Source organism: Panonychus citri, unplaced genomic scaffold (genome assembly GCF_014898815.1).
Source record: "Panonychus citri isolate SS breed McGregor unplaced genomic scaffold, ASM1489881v1 Contig00038, whole genome shotgun sequence".
NCBI classification, from domain to species: Eukaryota; Metazoa; Arthropoda; class Arachnida; order Trombidiformes; family Tetranychidae; genus Panonychus; species Panonychus citri.
The window spans coordinates 67,501-84,068 of NW_026515443.1; the positions used below are offsets into that span (position 1 = coordinate 67,501).

The following is a 16,568-nucleotide window of genomic DNA, read 5'->3' on the forward strand; positions in this document are numbered from 1 at the left end:
TGTAAGTTTATCAATAGATTCATGGTGATGATTAAAAAATGAACTTCCTGATGACAGTCTTGAAATTTCTCTGATAATTATAATCATGAATCGAAATCAGAAAATTTGGAATCAAGAAAAAAAATCCTCATTGGTTGTCAAGGGTTAAGTTCAATTGGGATATATAAAGTTACCTGATTATTATCATCATTATTGACTAGGACAATGAACGGTTTTGATTACCCTCGTGGTCTAATCATCAGGTAGGAATTGAATCTCATTCAGAACTTTTTTTCCACCTCCAAAAAAAAGGTAAACAAATGCTATTAAAAGACTAAGATTGTTATTAGAGAACAGAAAAAGACTTTCATGTCTACTTCCTTGTTTTCATCTTCATCCTTATCATCATCTCTACCAGGAAGATAATCAGCTTGATTGGAACTTGTTACCAGTGGATTTAAGGTGAAAATTTGAATAAATTAATTAGTTAATTGTGAATCTATTGAGGTTAACAATTAGTCTGACCTTCTAATTGTTTACATTCATACAGAAAAAAATCAATCAAATGATTATGATCAAGTTCAGACAGAGATTAACATACATAATAGAGAGAGAAACAATTAAATTGTTACAATTAAGAAAAGAAATTGGTTTGATAAGTAAACCATTTCAATTGATTTTGATTTGAAAAAATTAAATTAAATTAATTAATTAAGTTAATGTTATGGTTTTGTTATATTTTGTGCACTGAACAATATGATGAAATATTAAATGATGATACAAGGTAAATATTAAAAGTATGATGCTAATTACAATATGATTAACAAGATAATTAAGATTATCCTCTCAAAAAGGGGTCATCTTGTTTCTTGTTAGTTGTTGATGAACTTTTGGCTTCCTTTTTCTCAGAAGCAACGAATCGAGGTGTTTCATGATAATTATCATTAGAATCACTTGAAGAATCATTTCCTTCTTGATTATAATCTGATTGCGATAAATTGGCATAATTTCCTTGATTGTGACTTCTCATGTTACCCATTGATTTAATTGCTTGATTGTTGTCATCCTCTTTTCCTCCGATATAATCCAAGTCCAACTGGTCCAAGTATATACACAATATTTGATTAGTTTGATTTTCAATTGATAATTTAAGAGAAAATGAAAATTGATCAAGTTAAATGTTAATCGGTTATTAGTAAATTGGGATAAGGTGAATTAGAATCCTTATAGTTTGGAGAGTTTGACAATCAAACAATTAGCAATACACATTACAATTTCTTCAGAGATCAGATAGATTTTAGAATCTCAACAATTAACAAGGTATTCGTTTATTAACCATGCAAATTACCTTGATAAATATGAGTCTCTCCACCATAATCAACGGAAGGTTTCACTCCATTGAAACGATTCCTATTATTTAGATTGTTCATTTGTCCAGCAATTTGCCGATTATTATGATTGTTATTTATTCATATTTAATTGCTGAATTAGCGAGTGTTAGTTGAGTTAGTTAGTTGATCGCATACAATTTAAATGTTTCACTGTGATTAAAATTTATCATTTTCTGTATCTTTAAATTTGATCCTTATCCTCATCTTAATGTGTCAATATTTACTTAATTGTTGATTTCAATGTTACGTTTTTAATTTGATCGGACAAATTTACAATGTTTATCAAACTGACCACGGTCCAGTTATCAAAAAATTAACTTTGAATTGGATTTACCAGTTAAATCCTTTTAATCTCAAGTCTAAACTAATCTTAAGCTTAATCAACATGATCATAGTCATCATTAATCTTAAGCTTAATCATCATAAAGATTGGAAAGTAATTGATGAGACAAAAGATTAACTAATAATCACTGAATTATTCATTTTCATGAACAGGTTCACTTGAGAATAAAACTGATTACCATGTCAAAGAATCAAATTTCCTGATTGTTAACAATCATTTGATTCTTGATTTCGTTTAATTGATAAACATTGTTGAGTAACAACAAGATAATTCCTTTGATTGTTTGTAATCAAATCGCTTTCATCTCTCTCTCTCTCTCTCTCTCTCTCTCTCTCTCACTCACTCACTCACTCACTCACTCACTTCTATGACATTCATTCAGGATAAAGATGAGATTAAACAGAGAAATATTGTTCATATTCCATGAATTTAGTTCTTCGATTTTAAAATCTATTAACTGTATTATCTTTATTGTTAATAAGTGATCATCTTATTGTTCATAATTTAGTTTTGGGTACTTGACTATAATTGATCGTAGATCGATTAGATTAGAAAACTAACAAAATTTTCTTTCTCTTCCATTCGGCTCACAATGACCTTAACCCTGAGGGTGAATGGATGTTCTTTTCTTTTCTTCTTGTCATTAGTTGTAAACGATTATGAGGATTACGATATTCGATACAAGGAAGGAGAACAGAAAACGGGAGGCTTTCTCTTTACTTATTCGTTGAGAGAGTGGAATGAAAGGTAGAAAAGATGAAGATGAAGATGAAGATGAAGATGAAGACGAAGATGAAGATATGATGGTAATTGGTAACACTGTTGCTAATATACAGCTTCAGACATTAAGTTTCGTACACTTTCAAACAAAGTTGAGCATAGAGTTGAATCAATCAATCAAATGAACAATTGAGCAGAGACAGTTAATATTAACTTTCACCAATAAATCATCAACAATCAATTGGTAATCAATAAATGATTAGGTTAACCACCAGGTAGTAGTTATATTAAATCAAAATTAATTGTAACACGATTAACTTTTGATTGTTGTTGTTTATTTCGAGCAGAATATTGTGTTCATCATTATCATTGATCAAATAACTCAGTTGCGTAGGAACTTTAATTGCAATCATTGCAACAATTATAATCAATATTTTAATTTTTCATTCTCATTTTGAGATTGTTGGTAAGCAAAATTAGATTACAAATTAACAATTAAAGTTAATCTCATCATCCAATCCATCTAAGGAAGTAGATTAACCTTTTAATTATTATTTGTTGCAAATCAAATTTAATCCACTTCTGATAATTAAATTGTAATAATAAATAACAACTAACAGCTAACTAAAGTTGCAAATAAAATAATAATTGTTGAGATATTGAAACAAACTATCAATTGGATTTACAGATGAAAACTTTAATTACAATCCGTTTGATTAAAATATTGACAGTAAAAGTTAATTGTGGTTATTTGTATTACAAGGACAAATTAACAAATTTCTAGTTGATTGTCAAACTCTTCGTTATTCAACAATCATCATCATCTTCATTCAGATCAGTACTTCCAATGTAATGATGATGATTAAGAATCATGAACGTGTTAAGCCAAACCACACGTTTCAATTGTGAACAATCAAATCTAATGAAGATTTGAAACTACAGTATCTCTTCAGCTGAAAAGATGAAGAGAGAAAGAAAGAAAGAGATGACAAGAGAAAAAGTTCATCTTCTTCCTCTTTCTTTACTGTTTTTATCGTCATAAAGTTAAGAGTAATTTCCAAGTTTCAGGAAGAATGAATTTACCTGTAAAAAGAATAGAAGAAAGAAATTATTAAAAACAATTTAAAAATAAGGGATAAATAGTGAAGATGTAGACTTATAATTGGACCAAATAATGATGAGGATGATAATGATGGTAAAGAAAAAAGGTAATTCCAAAGTTACCTGAGTGAGTATCTTATATAAGTGAGAGTTAAAGGTGAAGATGAATGTTAACTCATCATTTTGTAGTTGTTTCTATTCATACCTTGTAACTTTCATAGACTCTTGAAGATAATCAGAAAAAGAAATCAAGATGCTAAAGTCTTTTCTTTACATTATCATCATCATCTTGTTGTTTTCTCGTTCTTTTTCATCTGATGATCAATTTCTTGCTCACTAAAACCAAGATAACTTAATCCTCTCCAGTATCTTATCAATCCTTTTTTTGGTAATTACTTTTCCCTTAAGATGATGATGAAGATGTTTAATTGACAAGAGATGAATTGATTGATCAATAGGAGTTTTTTGTTACCAAATCGGGTAACGATTAGCATCCTCTTGATCAATCAATTACTCTCTTGTCAGTTAATCATATCAATTCGATAATCTTGATTGTTAAAAATATGTACAAGAAAAAATCTCACAATCAATAATATGAGAATCAACAAAACACCAGAAAAAAGAAACACAATTAATTGTTGTAACTATCGGGTGATGATTATAATTAACAAATAAAATATCATTGTGAAAGTGAAAAAGGATAATAATTAATTGATCTTGAATTTTAATCATTCCATGTCCTTGAATTAGTGATATAATTGTGATTAGATAATTATTATTGTTTGACAATTAACAAACCATGCATTTCAATTCAATTTCAATTCAAATTGATTCGCTTCAATCAACATCATCACCTTAATTAATACAAGTTCATGAATCATATAAACATCCTAATTGCAATTAGAATCCATGCAAATCCTAGCGATGATTAAACCAATAAATCAAATTGTAAAAAAAAGTAATAATTATTCTGATAACGATTCTGATGAAGATTTTGATGATGATTCTGGTGTTGACTCTGATAATGCCTCTGGTGATGAATCTGATGATGCTTCTGGTGATGCTTCTGGTGATGCTTCTGGTGTTGACTCTGATGATGCTTCTGGTGAAGATTCTGATAAAAAATTACCCTCAAACTCATTTCGTTTGGCTGTATACAAAAATAATTTTAAAGAGAAAGAGAGTCAGGGTGGGGTGAGTTAATTAGATCAAGACAAAAAAGGGATTAGGATTACAAAAGGGTACGAAAGGGTTTCGTTGTAACGGAGAAATTAGGAAGAGATAATTTATCTGCGATTCTCCCGATAACCATTGACAATTATTACAAATAATCAATTTTGATTAATCTTGATTTTCTTTCAAATAGTTACAATTAGTAATTAATTATCATTTACATAATTATTAATGCTTATTGGTAATTGTTTCCAATTGATTTTGTCTGGACGATGAAACAGCCAAAAAGTTGGTGACTGTTAATGTAAACAATTAAATTGTGTTTACATTTTCATTGATAATAAAAGTGCTAATTTAATTAATACTTTTCTTAATTAGCTCATTAACTAAAATAATAACTTTGAGCGTAATTAGAATCGATACTCAATCAATTACTATTTGGACGGAATGTGAGTTTCTGTTAAATTGTGATTCCTTTCATCATTTGATTGATGATTAGTGGTGATGATGATGATGATTTGGATTAATGAGTTTCTTTAGTGAAATATTGTGTTGATGATGATTAAGAATGACTTTGAATCTCATTAATCTCCCATCTTTTTTTCATGGGGATGATGATTAAAAGGTATTGTGATAGGCAATTAGAGAGAGAGAGAGATGAAGATGAGGATGATAAAGTGAGTGAGTTAATTAAACTATTTGATTTGAGTTAAACTCAAAGGTGTGATTCATGATAATAACCAGGTGAGGGTTCAGCTACATGTTCAGGTGAAGTGTAAGGGATTAGGGAAATCGGGTGGATGGATTAAGGGACCAGGTCTCCTTGGTTTACGTCGATAGGCCATAAGCCAACATGAGATGGCAAAGGTCAGCGTCTTCGAGCCTTTGATCTTCCAAAGATGCTGATAGTTGTGGATCACGTTTCTCAAAGGTAAGAATAGCATTCGATTGGACCATTATCTCCTCTCGAAGGGCACCTTCTTTGAATGCATCAGCTAATAGAACTTCATCTTTAACACCACGACGACGACGTTTACCATAAGCATCGACACCATCACAGTTAACCGGTGGACTAGAACCAAAGCAAACACGAATGTTAGGTATCGAAGTCGAGGTTGGAATCGTAGGTTGTTATTTGACGGGAATTTAAAGGCGTTAAAACGAGCCATCAATTGTTTCTTATGAGTATCATATTCCCAGTTACCGAATATCGATGGATCGGTAGCACACCCATTCGCATAGGTCACTTCGTATTGGAATTCACCTTCATCTTCCATTGTTTTGGCCACACAACTACGAGCAAATCCACCGTAAATAACTGGATTAATTAATCGAGAGAGAGAGAGAGAGAGGAAAAAAAGTACAAATTAGTAAACTTATTCAACGGAAAAATGATCTCAAAATGATAATATTCAATTCCAACTTACAATCGGGTTGAACGTCGACCTTGAGTAGTAAATCGTCACCAATCTGTGCGGAAATGACCTCTTTACCACCAATTGAGGTGATGGACATTAAACATGTCGGCGGTGGTCCAGTCTTGGCAATTATTCCGGAAGTTGTTATCATGGAAACGTTGAAGCCAAGAGTTACCGTCCATTCACCGGGATATTAAATTGTCTCCTTTCCTCACTGAGGTAGAGAGAAGATAAAAAAAGAATAATAGGAATTAGTGAATGGCCGTGAATTAGGTGTAATCATCACAGAGCAAAGGAGAAAGAAAAAAAGATTGGTCTTTACATGTAAAATACTTGAATCATTGAGCACAGTTTATTTGGATTACCCTCGAAACCAGATGGACAAGAACAAGAGACAATGTGATTAGATGTTGAGCAAAGTGCGTTTGCACCGCAACGATTTTCATCTCGAGTTGTACAAGGATCGAAACATTAGAGAAATCACATTTCTTGGTTGATAGACAATCTTGGTCACCTGAACATCCCGGTGGTTCTTTGGACATTAAGGTACAACCATCTCGATAAGGATCTTCACCTTGATAACCAGCGGCACATCGACACTCATAAGTACCAAGTCGATTAACACAAGAGGCATGAGGACCGCAGATATTTTTCTCGTTACACTCGTTGATATCATCGCAAACACCATCAGGACGAAGGGTAAACCCTCGAGGGCAAACACAGAAACCCGATTCGGTGCCCGAATAGATACATTCTTGATTATCTGGACATGGATTGGTTGTTGAACAATTGTAACTATTAATAAATCGTACACAATAATCGAGAACCCGATTAAATTCAAGAGGACAACCACACCGATGATCACGAAGACAGGCCAAATTACCTGGACAACCCGAATAGGTGACACAATCGGCAATGGGTCGACAAATTTCCGCTGGATTACCAGAGAAACCAGGTCGACATTTACATTTTCGTCGATGTCCCTCCATGTAACAAATGGCGTTTTGTCCACATTTGTTAGAGGTTAAACAAGAATCGACATTCAAATTCAATACATGAACGATCACCCGGACAATCAGAATCATGGAAACAATGTTTCAATCGTTGTTCAGTTAAACAACCAGCGACAAATGGATCACCTAAAGTACCAGTTGGACAGCGACAATCGTATGAACCAAGTTTATTCATACACTTAGCACCAGGCCCACATGGGAAAGCTTTTTCCTCGCACTCATTGTAATCCCGACAAGTACCTTAAAGGGTCATCATGAAACCCTTTGGACAAGCACAATAACCAGTTTTATCACCTTGACCATCATAGATGCAGGTTTGATCTTTTGGACAGGGATTCGTTGTGGTACAATTAAGACTTGAAAGGACACAGAAAGATGACCTCTGCTCGTATGGATAAGGACAACCACAATATTGCTCAAGGCAAAGTAAATTACCTGGACAATCAGAGGGCAATGAGCAGTAATCACGAATTGAACATTCAACATAAGGATTTCCCCGATGTCCAGGTAAACATTCACATTCGGCTTTGGAGTTTAATGATCGGCATAAAGCACCTTTACCACATATTCCAGATTTAGTACAAACATCTAGAGAAATTAGGAAAAAACAAAAAATCAAGAGGAAAGAAAATTGATTAATAGATTATTAGTCGAATTAAAAATTTCGTCAACAATTAACTTACCATAACATTCTTGGGTTACATTTTTGATCGTCTTTACAATCAGCATCATGGAAACTGTAACATGTGTGATGAGACAAAGCGCCCAACGGAAGAGCTGTTGTAGAAAATGATCAACCTCCTTCAACTGGTGCTTTTTCAGATGGACTGAAAAGGAAACACATACATATTCAGAATTTACTTAGAATCTAAAAATAGAAGCCAATACAAGACAATTTAAAGAAAAAAAAATCACAATTCTAACCTTAAAAATGAGGGTGAATTTGGACTTTGGGCTGAACGGGAGTTGGTGCATCTTTTATGTGAAGGCTCAGGTTCCAATGTTGCATTCCGGCGGCAGAAGTTGTTGTAGACCATGTTGAGGTTGACATTCGTCGTAATACACTAGGGGGAACATTTCGTCTTCCTCGCTAATTAATTATAATAGAGAAAAAAGAGAAACTGAAAAGATAAACAATAAACGAACAAAAACCGATTAAGTCTATTCATACGCCAGATGGAATTGATATTATCAGATGTTTGTATCCGATTCTATCGATTCCTAACTAATTTAATTTAATTTTTAACAATTGTTTTTTAACTATTGTTTTTTAACTATTGTCTTGTTTAACACAAGTTTTTTCAATACTTTTAAATAAATCTGATTATTTACGTACGCAGATTACGTACGAATGTCTCTTCCACAAAAACCAACATCGATCAACAGAAAATTAACCTTAACTTTATTTCGAATTCAATAGATGGCGCTAGTATTGTTCGTTTTCTGGTTTGTTCTTTTTCTTTCTGATTGTTGTTACTTTTACCCCTTTTCTTAATTACAATTAACTTAATTTCACTTACTTTACTTTATCATTTACCATTGTTTCAATTGTTGTGTTAGATGATATTATGGTATAATTTGTGTCATCTTTTTCTTGGCTTTATCCCCATCAACCAACACCTACCCATCACAACCATTATCTTAAGGATTAACATCTTCATCTACAGTGAAAAAAGCACCACCACTGGATCTGTATAATTACCTTACGCTTCTGTTATTAACATTGAAGCCTCGTCTTGTTCAGAGCCGAAAAGCATGGGTACATTTTGATTATCTTCAATATGATTAGCGTGATTAACCATTGGTGGATTAGGAATTAACTTGGTTCCATAAACTGGTAGAAAAGCTGTAATTTCTGAAGCTCCGATTCCATTGATTTCCTTTGAAATTTGAGCTTGTACCAGATCATCAGTTGATACTTTCTTCAAACAATCAATTGTCTCCATTGACAATTTTAGTAGAAGAATTTAATTCATCACCAACACTTAAACAATTAACCTTTCGTGCCAAGAATTTAGTCTTCATAGTACCAGTTTCATGGGAATCCATGTGAATTTGATTAGTCGCTGATCCACTCATCATAATTAATCGTGAATACAATGGCTAAACTTGAGATTATTGAAACCATTTTGGATCCCGCACTTAGACCAGTTAATGTTACACGATCAGGATCTCCACCAAATGACCTTATATTATCGTGGATCCATTTTAGTACCATAAGGGTATCATAAATGCCGAGATTACCTGGCATTTCATCATGTTCACCAAAAGCAAATCTAAAAGCTCCAAGTCGATAATTTGAATTAACAACAATAATCTTCTGAGTCGTAGTCAAGATTCACCCTGAAAATCCGGCATTGATCCTGGACTTGAAGTATTTCCAGACCCATGAATATGATAAAACACCGGCAACAGGACTTTTGAGCACAACCATCTCGAAAATAAGTGGCCTGATATGGTTTTAACCAAGTTGAATTAAAATACTCTGGTAATTGGAATCGTTTAATTCCCAACGGTGGCTCAGCAAACGGAATACCAAGAAAAGCTTGATAATTATATTGGAAATTAGTTAAATTGTAAAATCCATTCAAACCTTACCAATTAACCACCAGATTACTATTTTATTGATTTTCTTCCAGAAAAATGGAAAGTTTCCTTTTTCCATGAGAGAGAAAAAAAATTCATGATAACCACACACTTACTCATCATCATCATTCTCATCATCTTGTTATCATCTGAAGCTGTTGTTATTGTGGCTTAGGATGAAGATGAAGAGGTGAAATTTCATTTCATGTTAGTGACACTGATCATCATCATCATGTAAACTGAATATTTCGTTGCCATGGAGAATTTTTCTTCCTTCATCATCCTTGCATTTTCTTCTTCTTTTAGTTTCCTTCTGCTTCTTGTTATATAATAACAATTCCTTCCCATTATGATGATGAAATTTACTCTGATTATCAAACCATGATTATGGTAAAAATCAATTGCCATGGATCAGCTGATTACATGGAATAGCAAAAAATTGAATGAAACTTTGTCTGTCAAATTACATCTCAAATAAGAATCAAGTTAATTGTTACAATTACATAAAGAAAGAAAGTTCCAAATTCTATATTTTCAATAACATTATCATGAGAACGATTATAATCACCATCATCATGAATATCCATTGAATACCATGAAAATGCTTCTCTCAGCTAATAGTTTTACTAGAGAGAATCCCTTTTCTTACTCTCTCTCTCTCTCTTTCTTCCTCTTTTTATCTCTCAGTCATTTCTTCATCTTCACCATCAACTCAATGAGAAAGATATAAAGTCCAGTTGTATTGAAGGAAAATTATCTGAATGACATTAGTTCTGATTAACATACTAATAGGTACAATTTGCATAAGATTGTGGTTCATTCTGAACAAAACAAAAACTACTCAATGTGATTATTATTAGAAAGTGTTATATCTTTGAATTAATGTCATTCCATTCAGATTCTGATAAGATTGATTATCTATCTTATTTTGTGATTGTTCAAATATCAGCAAAGATAAACAACTTAGCCCATAGGAATATGTAAATTATCAAGTTAGTTGTACAGCCACGGACATTAAGTTTCGTACACTTTCAATTAAAGTTGCGCATAGAGTTGGTTATCTTATCAATTTTATTTATCAATTTCATTTAATCAAAATCTTGTTGGAAAACCATCTTGCTCTATTACATCTTGCAGTCTTTCGGGTAGTGAATCAACAAAGGACTTGAAATAGTCACAATTATTTTTTTTTTGAGTCCCAATTTAGCTTAATATTCAATTTCATTTCATCAATAGAATCAATTGAACAATTAGAATATAAAAATTCATATTTAAGATCACCTTAAACGTTTTCAATAGGGTTGAGATCAGGAGAGTAAGCGGGTAGGCTCAAAAGCGTTACATTGATCTGATGTAACGCATTTGCACATTCAAACCATTCACGAACTAACGAAGATCGATGAGCGGGACAATTGTCTTCAACCCAAAAGCATTCGTTAGTCCCAAATCTTTCCTTAATTAATTCAACACCAACCGTGTCCAAAATTTCTACATAAGTTTGTCCGTTAAGCCTCGAATCAAGAAAAACGAATGGACCTAATCCTGAATAAGCTGCTGCTCCCCAAATTGAAACAATTTTACGGCCACAATGATCAGATTGATTAACATAACTTTCGTTATAACGACAGTTTCTAGGCCTTTTGACTAGTTTTATTCCATCTTTTTCACTACTGAAACAACATTCGTCAACGAAGATACACTTCGTCCAATCGAACGATTCGTGAACCATTGCGAACTCAACTCTTCGTTGACGATGCTGAGTCTTAAGCTTAGGCTTTGTAGCCGCATGGTGAGTCTTATAGCCTTCTGATCTCAAAAACCTATTGACCGTTCGGGGCGTTACAATTGAATCTAATTCGTTGTTAATTTTAGTAGAGGGTTTAAACGGATCTTCGATCGTTTTCAAAAGAATCGACTCTTTTAGATGGCCATTCAATATGAAAGGCCTCTTACAGTTAGAGTAAAATGTGTTCAAATGTCCACGTTGATTGTATCTCATCCTCCATCCTTGAACCGTTGATGCTGGTAAGTCCAGTTCACTAGCTATCTCTCTGACACTGAAACCTTGTGATGTTAAATCGATGATTTTTAAACGCAGATCATTTTCTAGAGCCCTGGGCATCACTTCAAGATTTAATTTAAACTAAATTAACCAAAACAAAACAAATCAAAATGTAAATAAACCTAATAATCAACAATAGATTATGAAATTTTATCAATTTTGATTAGATAACCAACTCTATGCGCAACTTTAATTGAAAGTGTACGAAACTTAATGTCCGTGGCTGTATATTCAACAGAAAAACAATAACATCAACATTAACAATCAGTAATATTAATTGTCGACAATTATTATCAACTCGCAAACTTGATAACAATTTAAAATCCATTGAGAAACACTTTAAGAGAGTAAATTTTCAAAGGACATCAGGCATTTTTGACTGTTTTTAGCCTAAACTTTTTTAAGTGATTTTATTTAATTTTTGAGCTTATGAGTTAAAACAAATCAACACGTATTTTTTAATTTTTTGATCTGACTCGCGGATTTCGTAAAATTCACCAAAAAAATTGCAAATATATATTTTTCTTAAAGAACAGCTCAAGAGCTTTCGTTTGATACCAAGATTAGCTATATAAGTATATTAATTCGATCACATAACAATTCAGACCATTTTTCCGTTTTTGGTGAATTTTACGAAATCCGCGAGTCAGATCAAAAAATTAAAAAATACGTGTTAATTTGTTTTAACTCATAAGCTCAAAAATCTCAAAAACTGAAAAAATTTTCATACTTTAATTCTAAGGCAAAAAGGCCTGATGTCCTTTCACATTTCGATAGACCAAATAATCAAAATTAATCGTTTATTTAATGATAATCAAAGTTTTCTCCATGTTTATTATTGGAAAGGTTTCCTTTAATTCAGTTGTTAACTTATCATCTTTTTTTACTATCTATCCATGGTCATCATGAATGATAAATAATGATAACTGAATTGATATGAGAGAAAGAGAGAGAGAGAGAGAGAAGGTGATTTGTAAACCTCATTGTGTATAGTATATTTATGAACATTAATAATCGAATATCAAATTACCCTGATGATGTTGAGTTTTCGAAGGGGAAAATGGCGGAATGAAACTTGGAAAAATATTAATAAGTTGAATTCGGTGTTTCTTTCTGTCTATGAGAATTCTGGTAAACACTCACAGGAGAAAATGAAAAATTAGTTCGACAATGAATCAAAGTATCTAAATGTTATCCTATTTACTATATTATGTATATTATTCCATTTTACCATGTATGCATAATTTTACATTCTCCATGGTGATTCTACTCTTAACATTTCGGTTAGAGTTCTAAGAGAAAAAGGTGGATATGATAGATAGTAGGGAGAGAGATAGAGAATTGAACCATTAGTATAATTTGAAAATTAAAATTATTCTTTATTTTGAATCAGAATTTCTGATTCTCGGTGAGTTATCAGAATTTCCAGAAAAGGGAGAATAAGAGAGTTTAAAGTAAATTCTGTGTTGTTCATGTTCATCTTAATTTTCTTCTTCTTGGAACTTTCTCTCTCTCTCTCTCTTTCTCTCTGAATTTTTATTCTTTCTAATCAAATCTCTTTTTCCTCTAATTCTTTTCCCATGAATATATAAAAGAATTACAAGTTTAATCACAGATTTCAATTCCAGGGGAAGAAAATAAACAGATAAATATTCAGCTACGATTGTTATACCTTCATTAATGAACAACTTTAACAAGATGATTGAAATTAACGCTCTGAGAAGTTCTGAGATTCTCATTGAACTTTCTTTTCTCGTTCCACTTACAAATTTCGATAATTGTCTTCCAATGAGAGAGAAAGAGAGAGAGAGAGAAACTCAAACAACTCAATTAATGTTGACAGTAAATTAAATGTAATCGTAAACAGAAAAGATTCAAAATATTCAACTTCGATGTATAATGAAAGTGGGAGGGGCTAAGGTCATAAAAAATTTTTCACATATACATGCGACTATGAACATGTTATATATTGGTTTTCAGTTCGATCGAAGATGTATGTGTATAGTTATAAAAGGGTGAAATTAGTCAAAATATTATTTTACATATATTCGCTGATAGACGTGATAGATTTCATTCAAAATTTCTCAGAATTATTTTCAAGGTCAAAAAATTATTCAAGGTCATTTTTGGATGGATCACATAACAATTATTCTCCAATTTTATTTAATTAGATCTTACTATATTATTGGTATTGTAATTGTAATTCGCGCCTTTTTGGTTCATATCAGTGACACCAGGTGGCGTCACTTCTGCTGATTTGAGGGAGCACCCTGAGTGAGCAATATTTTCGGGTATTTAAGCTGTTGCAAATTTATTTTTCTTCATTTTATTCTTGCTTTCTCTCGCTCTCACTTTCACTTTCACTTTCACTCACACTCACACTCACATTCACACTCACACTCACACTCACACTCACATTCACACTCACACTCACACTCACACTCACACTCACACTCACACTCACACTCACACTCACACTCACACTCACACTCACACTCACACTCACACTCACACTCACACTCACACTCACACTCACACTCACACTCACACTCACACTCACACTCACACTCACACTCTCACACACACTAACACTTACATAATGTCTGCGTGGAGCAGGACCTGGTTGGAGCAGCGAGTTCTCCGAACTAAGGAGGAGGCGATTGCGTGGGCTCAATCGGCCGGACTCCTCCTTAGTTCGGTTCAGTGCCGACAGCACCGTGCTCCTATGGTGTTTTACCCTAACAGAGGGCCCTTTGGGTCATTTCGGTGCCCAAAGCATGCGAAACATCGCAGCTCTGAACCTTCTGAGGTGAGTGCGGCGTCAGGGTCGATTTTCGAGGACTCGAAATTGCCCCTTGACAAAGTACTTCGCCTCATGTTTGAGTGGAGCTGCGATGCTTCATATGAGGTGACCCATAGAGAGACCGGTGTGAGCTCCCGAACCACGGCCGATTGGTACCGAGCCATCCGGGAATCAATCACCATGGCCTTTCTTCAAGACCAAGATGATCGGGGGAAAATCGGTGGGCCTGGCTGCGTGGTTCAGGTGGACGAAGCCAAGTTTGGGCGTCGGAAGTACCACCGTGGCCGGACCATCGAGGGTCATTGGGTCTTAGGTATGATACAGGACGGCTCCCAAGATCTACGCTTGGTAGTTTGCCCTGGAAATTCTAGGACCTCAAAGACCCTTACCCCGATCATCGTAGACCATGTGGCCGATGACACCACCATGGGTATGAGCATCATTGGGTCAACCATCAAGAGAACTTTGTTAATCCAAGGAATGGTGCTCATACCCAAAGGATCGAGTCCTGTTGGCGTCCGGCGAGAGTCTTCTTCAGGGACCGGAGAATACCTGAAGAAGATTTCGCAGACCACTTAGTTGAATACCAGTGGAGGCGTTGGTCTTCAAAAAGTGGTCTCCAGCCATTCGAGGCACTGGTCAAAGTGGTTCGGGATGCTTGGCCACTTTAAGACACTGCTCCAACCTTGTAATAATTCCTAACCTAACCTATTAGTTGAAAAATCCTGACCTAACCTAAACGTTGCTAAGTCCTAACCTAACCTATTGGCTAGTAAAGTCCAACCCTTCCTCCTCGTGGTACTAGCTGGTTAACGCTAACAGGGCTCTGGCAGTACTGATAGAATAATGATTCAAGTATATGTATACCACTTAAACATGTATGCACGCGCGGCAAATTTTTTTGCCCCTCCCCTCCCCTCCCCCAAAGTGGGTGTGGCCGCTAGCGGTTAGGTTAGGTTAGGTTAGGTTAATTTTTTAATTTTAATTTTTTAATTTTAAAGAGTTCCACCGTCCGAAGACGGCTTCACGGTTTATTATAAAATAAAAATCGCATTGGTGTGACGCAAATGCGTCATACAGGAGATCCTTCCCATTTTCCGGAAGGAATATCGCATGTGCGTTTTACAAAAGGGGCATTGTTTGAGAGAGAGTTGCGTGTGTGCGGAAGGTGGGGTGTTGGATATATAAATTGAGTCGCTTGTGCGACTTGGCAGTGTAATGGATGGTTGCTGGGTTGTTTACAGTTGCCGATGCGTATGTGGGTTCGGGTTTGCGGAATTGGGTTTGTGGGAGAATTCCTATGTGGGTGGCGTATTTGCGTTTTTTGGGAAGGTTTACAGTTTTGTGGGGTGACAGATTTTCTGCGCGTGTGCGTTTGGAGTGGAACAAGGCTATTCGGGAGTACAATTATTGGGGCTTGAAATCGTTTGCATATGTCGCAATAGCGTTTTTCATTCTTGTGAGTGCGTCTTTGTATATGGGGCATCCATTTGAGAGACTATTGTGTCCGCGTACTTGGCCTGATCCTCCGTAAACGGGGTGTTTCTCGCAGTTGCGACAACGATGTTGCATTGGGTCGTTTGCGTGTTGGCAGTCGTTCACGGTGTGATTGCTAAGGCAGTTTCGGTTAGGTTAGGTTAGGTATAACAATCGTAGCTGAATATTTATCTGTTTATTTTCTTCCCCTGGAATTGAAATCTGTGATTAAACTTGTAATTCTTTTATATATTCATGGGAAAAGAATTAGAGGAAAAAGAGATTTGATTAGAAAGAATAAAAATCCAGAGAGAAAGAGAGAGAGAGAGAGAGAAAGTTCCAAGAAGAAGAAAATTAAGATGAACATGAACAACACAGAATTTACTTTAAACTCTCTTATTCTCCCTTTTCTGGAAATTCTGATAACTCACCGAGAATCAAATTCTGATTCAAAATAAAGAATAATTTTAATTTTCAAATTATACTAATGGTTCAATTCTCTA

At 34.3% G+C, this 16,568-nt stretch overlaps 3 protein-coding genes, 1 long non-coding RNA gene and 1 pseudogene across 4 annotated transcripts; 1 reads left to right on the forward strand and 4 right to left on the reverse strand.

Annotated features, from left to right (window-relative positions):
- Positions 1-2,123: 2,123 nt before the first annotated feature.
- On the reverse strand, positions 2,124-4,346 carry LOC128397680 (uncharacterized). The gene is made up of 2 exons (XR_008326995.1): positions 3,658-4,346; positions 2,124-3,516 (listed from the first exon to the last, which is right to left on the reverse strand). It is a non-coding gene; the product is annotated as an uncharacterized LOC128397680 (long non-coding RNA).
- A 1,057-nt stretch (positions 4,347-5,403) lies between these two features.
- On the reverse strand, positions 5,404-6,318 carry LOC128397683 (uncharacterized; annotated as a pseudogene).
- A 36-nt stretch (positions 6,319-6,354) lies between these two features.
- On the reverse strand, positions 6,355-10,704 carry LOC128397679 (latent-transforming growth factor beta-binding protein 2-like). The gene is given in 4 exon segments (XM_053358425.1): positions 6,355-7,163; positions 7,165-7,726; positions 7,822-7,965; positions 8,063-10,704. Coding segments are annotated over 2 exon segments (849 nt in total). The 5' UTR covers positions 7,314-7,726; positions 7,822-7,965; positions 8,063-10,704; the 3' UTR covers positions 6,355-6,463.
- LOC128397684 (protein delta homolog 2-like) lies at positions 7,380-7,867 on the reverse strand. The gene is made up of 2 exons (XM_053358427.1): positions 7,822-7,867; positions 7,380-7,726 (listed from the first exon to the last, which is right to left on the reverse strand). Exons 1-2 carry the CDS (start codon positions 7,865-7,867, stop codon positions 7,380-7,382), a joined length of 393 nt encoding a protein of 130 aa, XP_053214402.1.
- Positions 10,705-14,385: 3,681 nt separating the features above from the next.
- Positions 14,386-15,168, forward strand: LOC128397685 (uncharacterized). The gene has a single exon (XM_053358429.1). It carries the CDS (start codon positions 14,386-14,388, stop codon positions 15,166-15,168), a length of 783 nt encoding a protein of 260 aa, XP_053214404.1.
- The last annotated feature ends 1,400 nt before the right edge of the window (positions 15,169-16,568 follow it).